General features: G+C 42.8%; 1 protein-coding gene across 3 annotated transcripts in view; it reads left to right on the forward strand.

The window, feature by feature from the left end:
* Positions 1 to 15,848, forward strand: part of afg2a (AFG2 AAA ATPase homolog A) — a 457,570-nt gene that overhangs the window by 310,454 nt on the left and 131,268 nt on the right. The window contains exon 15 of one of the 3 annotated variants that reach the window (XM_072256116.1): positions 879 to 967. The exons of the other annotated variants lie outside the window; for them this stretch is intronic. Within the exon in view, the coding sequence (XP_072112217.1) occupies positions 879 to 887 (9 nt within the window). The 3' untranslated portion in view covers positions 888 to 967. Of the gene's footprint in view, positions 1 to 878; positions 968 to 15,848 lie in introns of those variants that run through there. 3 annotated transcript variants of the gene reach the window in all.

Here is a 15,848-nt window from a genome sequence, read left to right on the forward strand (position 1 = left end):
GGCCTGCAACGTCGACTTTTTCCCTTGGATGGTGCCTGGCCTGCTGAATTTCTCCAGCCTTTTGTATATGTTACCAAAGAGAGTTGATAGGCAGGTGAGGAGAAGAGAAGAGGTGAAAGGGTAACCACAATGGGGAATGGAAAAAGAGAGAGAGAGGGAGGGGGTGTCAGAGGGACAATGGTGATTCACCCTCAGTGTAGGCTTTTTGTAGTGAAGTATTATTCCTATAGAGACTTTCTCACGCCCCCTTTTTCACCCTCATCTGGTCTCACTTATCACCTGGTCGCTTGTTCACCTTCCCCATCCTCCACACCTTATTCTGGCTTCTGCTGCCTTCCCTCCAGTCCTAATGAAGAATCTCAGCCCAAAACATCAGTAGTTTATTCCTCTCCATCATTGCTGCCTGACTTACTGAGTTCCTCTGGAATTTTGTGTGTGTTGCTCAAAATTTCCAGCATCTACCGAATCTCCTAAATCCAGCAATTTGTGGCATCAACTTGCAGCACTTCTGCGGTTAGGAAGCTGATGGTAATCTTGATGTTGGCCAGCATTGGGAAAACTTTTCAGACGTATCAGTAAAGCTGCATTTGAGGTTGAAAGAAAGCAGGAGAGAAATCCCTGGGCTGATGCTGACCAATATTTACCGGTTGTTATTGCCACATTGTTAATTGTGGAAGCTTTCACTGTGTGCAAATTTGTTGATGTTATCTACTTTAGTGCAGTGACCACAGTATGAAAATGACATAATTTAACTGTAAAGCAATATCATGAAAGAGATGTGAACACTACAATATAAATGCAAGTTATTCATCAAATAGTTTAATGCCCCCTCACTCACAAAACTTTCCTTCTTGTTTACCCTTCATTCTTTCATTAAGAGTCACTAGATGCGCTCCTTTCTACGTCATGAAACAACAGAAACAATCTTCCACTGAAGGTTGACTTATCTCGAGGGCAATTAGGGATGAACGAACAATACTGGTTTTGTCAGTGGTATCCATTCCTTATGAAGAAATAAGTAAAAGAAGTAAGTCTGCTACTGGACCTTCTCACTGGCAGACACCACTCTGTTTAGATTGGCAATAACTTCTCCACAATCTCCATCAGCACAGATGCACTACAAGGCTATGTGCTTGGCCCCCTCTCTACTCGCTTTACACTTACGACAGTGTGGCTAAGCATGGCTCCAATGGCATATTCCAGTTTGCTGATGACACCACTGCTGCAGACCAAATCATAGATGGTGATAATTCAGCATATCAGGGAGATTCAAAATCTGGCTGAGTGGTGTCATAACAACGATCTCTTACTCAATGTCAGCAAGACTAAGGTGCTGATTGTAGACTTCAGGAGGAAACCAGAGGTCCATGAGCCAGTCCTCATCAAGGGTGGTGCGAGTTAGCAAATGTCAATTTTTAGGTGTTGTTATTTCGGACCTGTCCTGGGCCCAGCATGTAAGTGCAATGCGGAAGAAAGCACGGCATTGCCTCTGCTGCCTTAGGAGTTTGCAGAGATTTGGCATGACGCCTAAAACTTTAACAAACTTCTGTAGATGTGTCGTGAAGCCTGGTATGGAAACACCAACGCCCTTGAACAGAAATTTCTACAATAAGTAATGGATACAGCCTAGTCCATCACGGGTGAAGCCCTCCCAACCATTGAGCACATCTACATGAAATGCTTTTGCGGGAAAGCAGCATCCAACATCAAGGACCCACACTGCCAAGACATGCTGTCTTCTCACTGCCAGCATCAGGGAGAAGGTTCAAGAGCCTTGGAACTTAGACCTCCAGATTCAGAAACAATTACTACCTCTCAACCATCAGGCTCATGAACCAACAGGGATAACTTCACTCAAATTCACTTGCCCATCATTGAAATGATCCTACAAACAATAGCAACACACGTAAAAGTTGCTGGTGAACGCAGCAGGCCGGGCAGCATCTCTAGGAAGAGGCGCAGTCGACGTTTCAGGCCGAGACCCTTCGTCAGGACTAACTGAAGGAAGAGTGAGTAAGGGATTTGAAAATGGGAGGGGGAGGGGGAGATCTGAAATGATAGGAAAAGACAGGAGGGGGAGGGATGGAGCCAAGAGCTGGACAGGTGATTGGCAAAGGGGATATGAGAGGATCATGGGGCAGGAGGTCCGGGAAGAAAGACAAGGAGGGGGGTGGGAACCCAGAGGATGGGCAAAGGGTATATTCAGAGGGACAGAGGGAGAAAAAGGAGAGTGAGAGAAAGAATGTGTGTATAAAAATAAGTAACAGCTGGGGTACGAGGGGGAGGTGGGGCATCAGGGGAAGTTAGAGAAGTCGATGTTCATGCCATCAGGTTGGAGGCTACCCAGACGGAATATAAGGTGTTGTTCCTCCAACCTGAGTGTGGCTTCATCTTTACAGTAGAGGAGGCCGTGGATAGACATTTCAGAATGGGAATGGGATGTGGAATTAAAATGTACACCACAAACAAACAATAGACTCACTTTTGAAGACTCTTCATCCATGTTCTTGATTATTTGTTGCTTGCTTATTTATTTATTACTGTTATTTCTCCTTTTGATTTGCATGGTTTGTTGTCTTCTGCCCTCTGGGTTGAACATCCTAGTTGAGTGGTCTTTCTTGATTCTGGTATGGTTGTTATACTATAGATTTATTTAGTATGCCCACAAGAAAATGAATCTTAGGGTTGTTTCTGGTGACGTATATGTACTTTGATAATAAAATTTACTTTGAACTTTGAAATTACTTTGATGATCCCACTGGTGATAGCACAGGACAGGACAGTTAACATCTTAGTCCATGTGTATTTTGTAACTCTTTTGTTCTGGACACCAGTGACTACCAGGAATAGTCTGGTTGGCAACCGGGAATAGTCACGTGACAGCGTGGAGAGACAGCGGACAGCCAGGAAAGACTGGCACCGGGGGGTGTCAGGATTGGCAGTCCGGGCACCAGCTCAGAAGAGCACCCACCTCTTGAAGCTTCTAGTTTACATGGAGAAACATACCCTCGGGGTCCTCCGAGAGGGAGGGAGAATGATGGACCCAATCGGACGGATACAGTTAATTACAGGGAATGACTACGACCAAGAGCTAGGATAAGAGGCTCTGAGTGTCCAGTGTGATGGTGTGGGAGAGTGTTTTCCAGCATTAAAGGTGTACGAGTCCACCAAGCAAAGTTGAAATGCTATTCCATCCCAGTGGATGAAGATGAGATTTCTTCACCAAGCACAGATGATGTGGTCTTTTCAACCACTGATTCACAAGCCACAGCAATTCGCTCTGGAGAGCGTCATCATACTCCAGGTCAGGCGAGAGATAACCCAGGTCAGGTTTCAGACCACAGTACCCAGGTAGATTCTTTGCATGATGGCGGTGGTGATGAGGTAGAGAAGAAGAGGAAGATCAAGTGGCCAGCAATGGCAGATGAGAAGGCTTGGCGTGTATTTGATGAGGATATCAGTATGATGTTGGAGAACACTCTCATGGGAACATCAAAGAGAAAGTTGGAAGTGATGGGTGATATGATTTACGATGTTGGAAAGTACAGGTTTGGTTTGGTTGAGTTGAAGAAAACAAAGCCTAAACAGCAACCAAGCAGGCGCCAGAAGGAGATTAGTAGGTTGAGGAGAGAGCTTAGATCGTTGAGACAGAGGTGGAAGGTAGCAAGTGAGGGTGACAAGCCAGGGCTTGCTGATCTCCGAGAGCATTTTCGAATAAAGTTAGCATCACTCCGTCGTGCAGAGTCACAACGTAAAAAGAGAAAGAAGAGAGAGAAGGTAAGAAAGTCGTTCTTTGAGAACCTTCACGAGTTCACAAAGAAACTGTTTGAACAAAGTAAGAGCGGGCAGCTTAACATCTCTCAACGAGAACTTGAGGATCATCTGGCAAGCACTTACTCTAACGAACAGCGGGAGGCTCCTTTGCTTGATATTTCAGGGCTTGTGAAGCCTAGCAAGCCCGGAGTGAAGTTCGATCTGTCAGAACCAAACTGGCAGAAGTCGAACGGTTCATCAGAAAGGCAAGGTCAGGCTCATTGCCAGGACCTAATGGAGTGCCGTATAAGGTGTTCAAGAAGTGTGAACAGCTGAGGAAATACTTGTGGAGATTGTTAAAGGTGGTGTGGAGCCAAGGTGTTGTTCCTTTGTCATGGAGTGAGGCTGAAGGAGTATACATCCCAAAGGAAGAGAATTCTTCTACTTTGAATCAGTTCCGACCAATTTCACTCCTGAATGCAGAGGGGAAGATTATGTTTGGCATTCTGGCAGAAAGAATATCTTCATTTGTGATTGAAAATGGATTAGTAAATACATCTGTGCAGAAGGCAGGAATACCTGGCTTCCCAGGATGCCTTGAACATTCTCGTATGATATGGCATACCATCCAGGAGTCAAAAAGGTTGAGAAGAAATCTGGCTGTAGTTTGGCTTGATCTGGCAAATGCATATGGTTCTGTTCCCCATGTCCTGATTGAGTTTGCGATGGAATTCCTATGGATTTTTTGCGAAGGTGAGGAACTTTGTTAAGCACTACTACAACGATTTCCAGATGAGGTTTTCCACTCAGCATTTTACAACTAGGTGGCAGAGCTTGGATGTTGGAACCCCAATGGGATGTGCAATTTCACCTATCCTTTTTGTGTTAGCCATGGAGGTTATTGTGAGGGCTGTAGAATCAGTGGGACCAGGTGTCGCACTTGATGGCGGAGAGGAGTTACCACCAATACAAGCGTTCATGGACGATCTTACCCTTTTGGGTCCCAGCACGGAGGCAGTGGAAAATGTACTAACTAGACTTGAGGAGCTAATGGATTGGGGAAGAATGAAGTTCAAGACCAAGAAGTCAAGGAGCCTTGTTCTCAGGAGAGGAAAGCTGGTTGACTTTCATTTCACCCTTTGTGGAGAGGAGATTCCATCCATTCAGGACCAACCAGTTAAGAGCCTCGGGCGATGGTACACAGAGGAGCTGAGAGACACCAAGAGGGTTCAAGGGACAGCAGAACAGATCAGCAGAGGTCTGATGTCTGTTGACAAGTGTGGCTTGCCTGGCAAGTTGAAGTTGTGGTGCTTGCAGTACGGACTGATGCCACGGATAATGTGGCCGCTAACTGTCTACGAAGTGGCAATGTCCCACGTTGAGGCAATGGAAGGGAAGATCAACAAGTATGTGAAGAAGTGGCTTGGAGTACCGAGCAGCCTCACCAATGTTGCAATCCACAGTAGGCAGGCAAAGCTTACCATCCCAGTGCAATCCCTTGTTGAGGAAGTCAAGGTAGCCAAGGTAAGATCATCCTTGATGCTTCAAGACTCAAAAGACCCTGTCATCAAGATCACCCAGCCAGATGTGAGATCAGGCAGGAAGTGATCAGCCCGTGTAGCAGTTGATGAGGCAGAGTCCAGATTGAAGCACAAGGAGACGGTTAGGGCTATCCAGCTGGGCCGCCAGGGACTTGGGTGGACAACCCACAAGTGGTGGTCATCTTCTACAGGTAAGGAGCGCCGTGAGCTTGTAACATGGGAAATACGAGAGGTAGAAGAGGAGAAGAGGTTAACTAAAACAGCTGGCCTAGCCAAACAAGGGGCTTGGACCTGGTGGGAAAGTGTTGAACAACGACATCTATCTTGGAATATTCTGTGGCAAATGGAACCGCTCCATATTTCTTTTTTATGCAGAGCAGCGTACGATCTGCTCCCAACACCTGCCAACCTCAGCACCTGGTATGAAGATAAGACAGACAGGTGTGCTGCTTGTGGTGAGAAGGGAACACTTCAACATATCTTGAGTGCATGCAGAGTCAATCTTTCCAGTGGCATGTACACTTGGAGACATAACAACGCTCTCAAAGTTGTAACAGAAGCGGTTGAGCAGAGAGTACTGCAGCACAACTTATCTCATGCCCCATGCTGCACAGAACATCGCATATCATTTGTGAAAGAGGGCTCCAAGTCAAGGGTGTACAGCGCAGGCTCACGATCAAGCATACTTTCTTCAGCCAATGATTGGTGTGTCAAGGCTGAACTGGACGGGAAAGGCAGTTTCCCGTAGCAAATAGCTTTCACAACATTGCGTCCAGATATAATCTGACAGCAGTAGAATAGCGGTTATGGGTGAACTCACAGTCCCCTGGGAAGACAACATCGATGAAGCCCATGAGCGTAAGTTAACCAAATATGCAGAGTTAAGATCAAGAGTGCAGAGACAGAGGGTGGAAGGTCTCATGCTATCCATTCGAAGTAGGCTGCCATGGGTTTATTGCGTTCACTCTCCAGAAGTGGCTGCATGACCTTGGCTTCACTAGAAGAGAGATCAAGTCAACCAGCAGGGCTGTAGCTGAGGCAGCAGAGAAAGGATCAGCATGGGTGTGGACCAAGTATGTTCAGAGGGGCAGATAGTCAGACAGTGTATACCTATCTTGCAAACCCTTCAGTAGTTGCATAGACACCTGAAGAGTAGACTATCTGTTGGATGGAAGTGACCAACAACTCTGATAGAGGCAGATGCCAAGTTTTTAAGCTCACCAGTCGGAGAGGGTGCTTTAGCACTGCTGGCCCACCACCTGGAGGGAGTCTTGATCGTAAGTGGGCCGAAACTCCTGAAGACAGGTGGCAGATCAACTGATGATCCCACTGGTGATTGCACAGGACAGTTAACATCTTAGTCCATGTGTATTTTGTAACTCTGCAGGGTAAAGTCTCTTTACTACTTCTGGTCCAGTGATTGTCCGGAATTCTGTCCCTTGGATCCTGCCTACTGTATATTCCTCCCTTTTGATACCTGATGTGGTTTCTATTCACCTCCTGTTCCCCAGGCCCGTTACTCACACATTAATAGCTTTAATCACTGATCACTCTATTCCAACCCAGCATTTCTCTGTTCCCCCATTCCCCACAACATATGCCAGTTTGCCCATAAGGGGTGAGCTCTCTCAGTCTGTGAACAATAATGTGCCTTCTTAAGAAACAAAGATGTCGGCAACAGCAACCAGTGATACGAGGGAGAGAAGGTGGTGGTTCATCCCCTATGTATTGGCAGTGGATGCTGGAAGCAGTTAATGAATGGATTTTGTTTTCGCTGAATTCTTAACTTGTATTCTAAAGCATTTCCAAAAGGTCAGATGTACATAATGTTAGAAATTCTCATTTATTTATTGTAGAAAAGATGCAAAATGTTTAAAGCGTGCAATTTCCAAGATCTGCAGTGATAACTTCAAAAAAAATGCTGTCAGTGGCCACTTTATTAGGTGCATGATTGGAACCTGGCATGGTCTTCTGCCGCTGCAGCCCATCCACTTCAAGGTTAAGGGATGCTCTTCTGCACACCACTGTAGTAAAGCTTAGTTATTTGAGTTACTGTCACCTTCTTGTCAGGCCAAACCAGTCTGGTCATTCTTTTCTGACCTATTTTGTTAACAAGGTGTTTTCGCCCACTACTGCTGCACACTGGGTGTCTGTTTTTCACACCATTCTCTGTAAGCTCTGAGACTGTTGTGTATAAATATCCCAGGAGATCAGCAGTTTCTGAGGTACTCAAACCAGCCCATCTGGCACCTACAATCATTCCACAGTCAGAGTCACTTAGATCACATTTCTTCCTCATTCTTATGTTTGTTCTGGACCGTGGACTATACCAGCATGCTTTTCTGCAGTTGCTGCCACGTGATTGGCTGATTAGATATTTGCACTAACGAGCAGGTGTACCTAGTTCAGTGTATAACTCAATGGTGATAGTTGAATATTTCTGTTGTGAAGCTGGATTTGTAGCGATGAATTCCAATGTTCATTTCCCCCTCTTTGTGCTCCTGAGTACTGCCAGCAGTATCCCTTCCTACTCTTCTTCATTTGTACCCTGGATGTTGAACTTTGGCTCTCTGCTTGATTGGGTACAGTGGCAAATTTTGGTTTATTTTTACAAGGATAATAGTGTCATCGTAACCATCGTATTAGATGAAGCTGGACAGATGGAAACTAAATCTGAAAAATTTTGGTTTCCATGCTTGGTGCAATACTTGGCACCAATAGTGTGCTACTGATTTAAAGACCTCTCTCCCAGTGTCAAATTGTTTGCTGATTCTTCCAGTCAGATCCAATGCTCTCTCTCAGTTTTACACTATCCTCCCTCATATCTAATAGCAGTAACAATAGCCTTGCATAAGTATGTCACCCCAACTAGTGATTCTCCACAGGTGAATCAAAGGGGGCGGGGTGGCAATGTTATGAAGGGCAGACGCACAATAAACTCAGTAAATTTTAACTGATCGGATGTATGTTGCTCAAGTGATATATACAGTGACCTGAGACCAAGATTATCTGAATTAGCTACTTGAGTGGGCACTGAGAAGGCTCTGGTTATTTGTGCATGTTCCACACAAGGCTAATAGCGCCCAGCAATCTTTCATTCAAAATTTTCAGCTTTCAAGCTGCACTCTACCACATTAAGACAAACTGATGGGACTGGCTTGTTTCAAGAAAGAAGATCACCCATGTCAATAAGTTGAGTGCACAAGAAGCAGCCAGACACACTTTGTCATTACCTTGACCTCCCAGTATGATAGCAATAAACCCAGAATTCACAGAAATTAAACATCTGATCTTACCTAGTAGGGCAAGATTACTGTTTTCCTTGCAGTGCACATCAGCAGCCTCTGAATTAGTCCCCAGGAGCACAGAGTTGAGCACAATCCTGTCCTCTTCTAACCATAGATAAGACATATAGAAAAATGGAAATACTAGCAATTTTTCTATCCCACCTTTCAGGTTTAACTCTGAATTGATCTCTTTATTTTAAAGGGAACATTATGTTTGAACACTTTTTCACTGGATTGACAATATATTAGCTGAAGGTTAAGCTGTGAAATATTTAAGATAAATATAAACTCTGGCATTGTGACTTGGAGCATGAAGACAGCAAGATGGTGTAACTACCATTTATGGTCCCTGGGAAAATTATAAAATAAAACTATTCTTGGTTGATGAACGAAAATAGATAATGACTGTTAAGCAAACATTAATTTTGTACAGGAGTTGCTAATATTTATGTCTGTAAAATTGCAACTGTAATTTATTGGAAAGTACTATTTTAACTGACTTCACTTTGGTAAAGCATCAGTGACTTGAGCTGCGGGGCTGGTTTATGGCTAGTTGGTCAATTCTTTTTTCAAAAACGTACTGTATTTGTAAGATTTGTAATCATATACTGTGCATTCGTTTGTCACCATTCACAGTAAAAAAAAATAACATTCCATATTCCTCCAAGATTTAAATTGTAACACTCAGCATCTATTGTAGTGTCCCCCATTCCCTTAGCAATAAATTGGAGAGGTTTCTTCACAGGATTCGCCCTGTCAGTATATAGTGGTGAAAAGGCTGATCCCTACTACATCAGCTGCACCAAATTTATTGTGTCTCTCATCATGTTGTTCTGGATTTTGGAACATTCTGTCTGCAGTTTGGTGTATTGCTCCATTACCTGAACAAAAACTCAGTCAAAGCACTTATCTAAATCTAAAAGCACAGATGATAGTTGAAATAAACTGAACAAAAGGTACAGGTGTGAATTTTGTGAATGACAAAGAACAACTGGGTAACATCTGGTATGCAGTGCCTGGAGGCAGGTTTATAATCACTACCATTGGCCTTGTACACGGAAGATAAAAACCCCGAGTGAACATTTATCTACAGTGATTCCTGTAGATTTTAATTAAAATGCATATTATGTAATTTTTTCTTTTGTAGAAATAAATATGGTTGTCAGCTAGAAACAGTTGTTAGCATGCACAGGCTCCTGATCTTCTGCTCAGATTCCCAGACATATCAGAAGAAGGAAATGGAGAATACTGAGATCAGGGAGGAGTATGTGTATAATCTTGAGCAGGTTAGTATTAAGAAGGAGGAGGTGTTAGATAATGTCAAATGTAAAACAGTTGCTAAATCCTGAGGGTTGGATGAGATCTAACCTGAGTTGTCATAAGAAGCAAGGGAGGAGAGAGCTGAAATGCTGAAAGTCAGAAGGAAGACTAAGGTTCCTTTATTAAGGGCAGTAGGTACAGACAGGCTGATGAGCCTTACATGAGTGTGAAAGAAATTATAGGACAAACCCCAGAGGGAAAGATTTTTGTGTATATGTGGATGAGCAGGGGTTAATCAGAAATAGTTAAAATTTATAGGTTTGTGTCAGGGAAATCCTGTCTCACTAATGTGGTTGAGTTTTTTGCAGAGGTAACAAAGAATATTGATGAAGGCAGGGTGGTAGAGAAGCTTTGTTTGGACTTTACTGAGGCATTTGAGAAGATCTACTATGGTCGAATGGTACAGAAGTTTAAAGTACCTGGGATCCAAGATGAGCTGACTGATTGGTTCCAAAATTGGCTTGGATAGAAGGAAGAGATAGAAGGATATTTTGTGATTGGAAGTCTGACCACAGCTGCATTACAGGCATCAGTACTGGGACATGTATAATTTTGATGTGAATGTAGGAAGTATGATCAGTAAGTTGCCAGATAAAATGAAAGTTGAGTATGCTGTGTATAACAAGGAAGGTTGTCAAAGGTTATAGTGAGAGCTAGATCAGATGGAAAGTCGGATGGAATGCTGCCAGATGGAATTTAATCTTGATAAGTGTGAAATGTTGCTATTTGGGATGCTCATGAGATCATAAGACAATAAGACATAGGAGCGGAATTTGACCATTCAACCCATTGAGCCTGCTCCACCATTCCATCATGACAGATTTATTAACCTTCTCGACCCCTTATCCTTCTGCCTTCTCCCCATAACCCTTACTAATTCATAACCTATCAACTTCTGCTTTAAATACGAGGGGTGATTGATAAGTTTGTGGCCTAAGGTAGAAGGAGTCAATTTTAGAAAACCTAGCACATTTATTTTTCCTACGTTTACGCACTTAATCCTGCGGTCGTGGAGCATACGGATCCATTCTTTATAGAAGTCGACGTCTTGGACCTCCAGAAAGTGGTCCACAGCAGGGGTGATTGATAAGTTCGTGGCCTAAAGTAGATGGACATGAGTTATTAACTTCAAACTTTCTGCATTTTCACTCAGAGTTGAACTGCACGTGCATGTAACGAGAGCTATATAACTCATCTCCGTCTACCTTAGGCCACGAACTTATCAGTCACCCCTGCTGTGGACCACCTGGAGGTCCAAGACGCTCTCGTTACATGCATGTGCAGTTCAACTCTCCACAGTTCCACTCTATGTAGGTCTTTCAATATTCAATAGGTTTCAATGAGATCCCCGTTCATTCTTCTAAACTCCAACTAGTACAGGGCCAGAGCCATCAAACGCTTCTCCTTTGAAATTAACCCCTCTCATCTTAAACACATACCCTCTGGTATAGATATTTCATCCCTGGGATAAATATACTCTCTGTGTACTATGCCTCTTATGATCTTATAAACCTATCAGATCTCCCCTCAGCCTCCACTGCTCCACAGAAAACAACCCAAATTTGTCCAAACTCTCATTATGGTACATCTCCTCTAATCCAGGCAGCATCCTTTTTAAATCTCTTCTGCACCCTCCACAAAGCCTTGACATCCTCCTTTTATTCGGTCAACCAGAACTACAGTGGCATGCAAAAGTTTGGGCACCCCAGTCAAAATTTCTGTTACTGTGAATAGCTAAGCGAGAAAAAGATGAATTGATTTCCAAAAGGCATAAAGTTAAAGATGACACATTTCTTTAATATTTTAAGCAAGAAAACATTTTTATTTCCATCTTTTACAGTTTCAAAATAACAAAAAAGAAGGGCCGGAAGCAAAAGTTTGGGCACCCTGCATGGCAGTACTTAGTAACACCCCCTTTGCAGGTATCACAGCTTGTAAACGCCTTTTGTAGCCAGCTAAGAGTCTTTCAGTTCTTGTTTGGGGGGGGGGTTCGCCCATTCTTCCTTGCGAAAGGCTTCTAATTCTGTGAGATTCTTGGGCCGTCTTGCATGCACTGCTCTTTTGAGGTCTATCCACAGATTCTCGATGATGTTTAGGTCGGGGGACTGTGAGGGCTATGGCAAAACCTTCAGCTTGCACCTCTTGAGGTAGTCCATTGTGGATGTTGAGGTGTGTTTAGGTTCATTATCCTGTTGTAGAAGCCATCCTCTTTTCATCTTTGGCTTTTTTACAGATGGTGTGATGTTTGCTTCCAGAATTTGCTGGTATTTAATTGAATTCATTCTTTCCTCTACCAGTGAAATGTTCCCCGTGCCACTGGCTGCAACACAAGCCCAAGGCATGATCGATCCACCCCCGTGCTTAACAGTTGTAGAGGTGTTCTTTTCATGAAATTCTGCACCCTTTTTTCTCCAAACATACCTTTGCTCATTGTGGCCAAAAAGTTCTATTTTAACTTTGTCAGTTCACAGGACTTGTTTCCAAAGTGCATCAGGCTTGTTTACATGTTCCTTTGAACCTTTTGAATAGAATTTTTTGGCCTCTTAACTTGCCATTTTTGTTTTTCCTTCTGACTGGAACATACCTGTCCTGTACTCTGTGGAGTTGGTCTTTAAAGACCCTCCACATGTCAGATATGAACTTGCCCAAAAACAGCTGTTCCTGATCAAGTATTCCCTAGTTCATGTCTAATGCTCTCACAATTTTCTCTGCTCTATTTAATACTCTCCCACGAGGTCCCAACACTGACCCTGCAGAAAGCCACTAGTCACCAGCAGCCAACCAGAAAATGCCCCCTTTATTCCTACTCTTTGCCTCCTTACAGTCAGCCAGTCTTCTATCCATGCTAGTATCTCTCCTGTCATACCATATGTAGTAAATGGTAGGAAATTAAGGAATGGAGCTGCATGTTGTCGTTTAGAATCTTGAATTCAACTATATAGCTCCTTGAAAGTGTCAACGCAGATAGGGTGGTGAGGACTCTGCAACATTTATTCTGCTCTGCACTGAACTGAGGCTGAGGGTGTGTCCTGCTCCGGGCTCCGCGTCTGAGGGGATCGCAATGTTTACACAGCTCTATGCTAAAGTGAGGCTGAGTGTCAGGGATTCATGTCTGCGGGCACACTTTTGTTCTGAATGTTATTTGCTTACTTTTATTGTTTGTACGAATTGTTTTTTTTCTCTCTGCACATTGAGTGTTTGAGTGTCTTTTTTTTAAAGGGTTCTTTTGAGTTTCTTTGTTTTGTGGCTGCCCGTAAGGAGATGAATCTCAAGGTTGTATAATGTATGCATACTTTAATAATAAATGTACTGTGAACTTTGAAGAATGCATATAGAATGCTTCCCGACAAAGGTCAGGGTATAGAACATAAAAGAACATTATGTTACAACTTTACAAAACATTGTTTTGACTGCACTAGATCTGTGTTGCTGATCTCCACCCTTCAGGAAGGGTGTGACTGTGCTGTAGAGAGTGCAGGGACAGTTTACCAGAATGTTACCAGGATTGGAGAGATTGTATAGGGTGGAGTATGAAGGCTGAGCGGTAACCTGCTGGAGGTATATAAAATTACAAGAGGCATATACAGGAAGAGAGTCAGAATCTTTGTTCTCATGATTGGACCACCAAAAACAAGATAACATAGATCAAAGGTGAGAGAAATTTTTTAAGGGGATTTGAGAGGAAGTAATTTGTTTGCACGGAGAATGGTTGATATCTGGAATGTATTGCCAGAGGAGGTGATGTAATCAGATTCAATCACCATGTTTTAGAGATATTTAGACAGGTACTTGAATAGACAAAGCAGAGGATACTGACCTTCAATATCTTAAGGTCAGCATGGATGCAATGGGCTAAAGTGCCAATTTCTGTGCCGTACAGATCTATGACAGAGATTCCTGGAATCTCTTTTTGGAAGCATTTATTTTCTTTCTGTCTTACTAGGCAATTACTGTGTAATTTTGTCAAGTGTATACAGTATGTGTGGTCACATTCTTTCTTATGAACACACACCTTTCAATAATTAGTTTGAAATATGTCAAACTGTTATGGAAGTTATGATACGGATTCTCCACATGTTGATTAACTTAGTCGTGGTTTTTGTAATATAATGTTTGTCCTGATAAATAATCCAGAGTGAAGTTCAACTACTAGAATTGAAAATAGATCAGGAATAGTGATCGTGAGTAAATGAACCAAACTGAGATTCAATGATTGGTTTATTAATGAATAAATGACCTTTGATAATGCTATATTCAAAGATTTAAATCACAATGCTAATGATTGAAAGGATCATGGACGCACTGTTCTGAGCTGCCACCAGATCTGTTTTAAATCATTCCCAATTCCCAAATACCATGTTGAGGGGAATCCTTAGGAGCTTAAAGTAGCTTTGAGGTCTTCAATGAGACAAACCTGAAATAGGGATTTTCTCACTGTAAGGATTGTATTACTGACTCCAATACGTGCATCAGGTGAACCCAGAAATGTCAGTTGTTGAGGTAGTAGCCAAGTTTTCTTTTCCCTTGTGTGTTAGCTCCTTTTCTAAGTTCTCATCGCCCCAATGTGGCAGCTAAGTTCAGGACCTGAGCACCTAAGTGAGCTTTGTTTTGGTTCAGGTTAACCATCCAGAATACATAAACACAAGAGGTCCTGAAGATGCTGGAAATCCAGAGTAACACATACAAAATGCTGGAGGAACTCAGCAGGTTAGGCAGTATTTATAAAGGGTCAATGTTTTGGGACAAGATCATTCATCAGGATGTCCTCTCCATAGACGCTGCCTGACATGCTGAATTCCTCCAGCATTTTATCTGTGTTGATTTAAAATAGTTGTTGGTGTCAATAAACATCTCTCCATTCCTCACATCAGATGTAGGCAGGCTATGTTTTGCATTTATAGCATAAAAGAGCCAGTCAGCACGCAGGGTGTTGTTGCAAAAAATCTCCCCTGCAACAGAGGCATTAATCAAAGATCAGTAGATGGAGGAGAATGGGTAAGGAGGAGATAGCAGATGGAATGGTAGTCAGAGATCAAGCAACAGTTAAGGAACCAAGCTGGTGAATGAACTAATAGAAGGGGATGGCTACAGAGACATAGGTTCAACAGACACACATAGAGATTCTGCAGATTCTGGAAATGTTGAGCAACATACATAAAATGTTGGAGGGGCTGCTGTGTTCATCTTGCATTTTGTGTGTGTGTTATATTCAGAATAGGAGTGTCTAACATACCCAGCTAATCAACCCGCTTTGGATCCCAGTTAAGCAATGCTCTGTTTTTAAAATTCTCATCCTTGTTTGAAAATCCCAAGTTACTTCATAGAACCATAGTCAAACGGAAATTTGGATTCAGATTTATTTATCATATGTGTATCAAGACAGAATCAGAATCAGATTTAATTCTGTATCACCAGCATACATCATGAAATTTGTTAACTTTACAGCAGTGGTACAATGAAATAAATGATAAATAAATATAGAGAAAAAACTGAGCTACATTAGGTGTATATGTATATACAATGTCCATTTAGAAATCAGATGGCAGAGGGGAAGAAGCTGTTCCTGAATCTCTGAGTGTGTGCTTTCAGGCCTCTGTACCTCCTTCCCAATGGTAACAATGAGAAGACAGCATGTCCTGGGTGGTGGGGATCCTTAATGACGGACACTGCTCCTTGAAGATGTCATGGATACTACAGAGGCTGGTCCCATGATAGATCTAAATCATTTTACAAGTTTACAACATACAGGGAAATGTGTCATTTGCACTAACAACCACACACCCAAAGACATGCTGGTGGCAGCCCACAAGTGTCACCACACTGCAATGTATTCCAAAGTAAAGAAAGCGATGTTAGCAAAATGACCCAACCCCTGTCAGAAAGAGGTTTTAATGAAGGACTTAAAGTGGCATGCACCAATGTTTAGGCAGATTTCTGAAGATTACAG

Source organism: Mobula birostris, chromosome 4 (assembly GCF_030028105.1).
Source record: "Mobula birostris isolate sMobBir1 chromosome 4, sMobBir1.hap1, whole genome shotgun sequence".
Lineage (NCBI taxonomy): Eukaryota > Metazoa > Chordata > Chondrichthyes > Myliobatiformes > Myliobatidae > Mobula > Mobula birostris.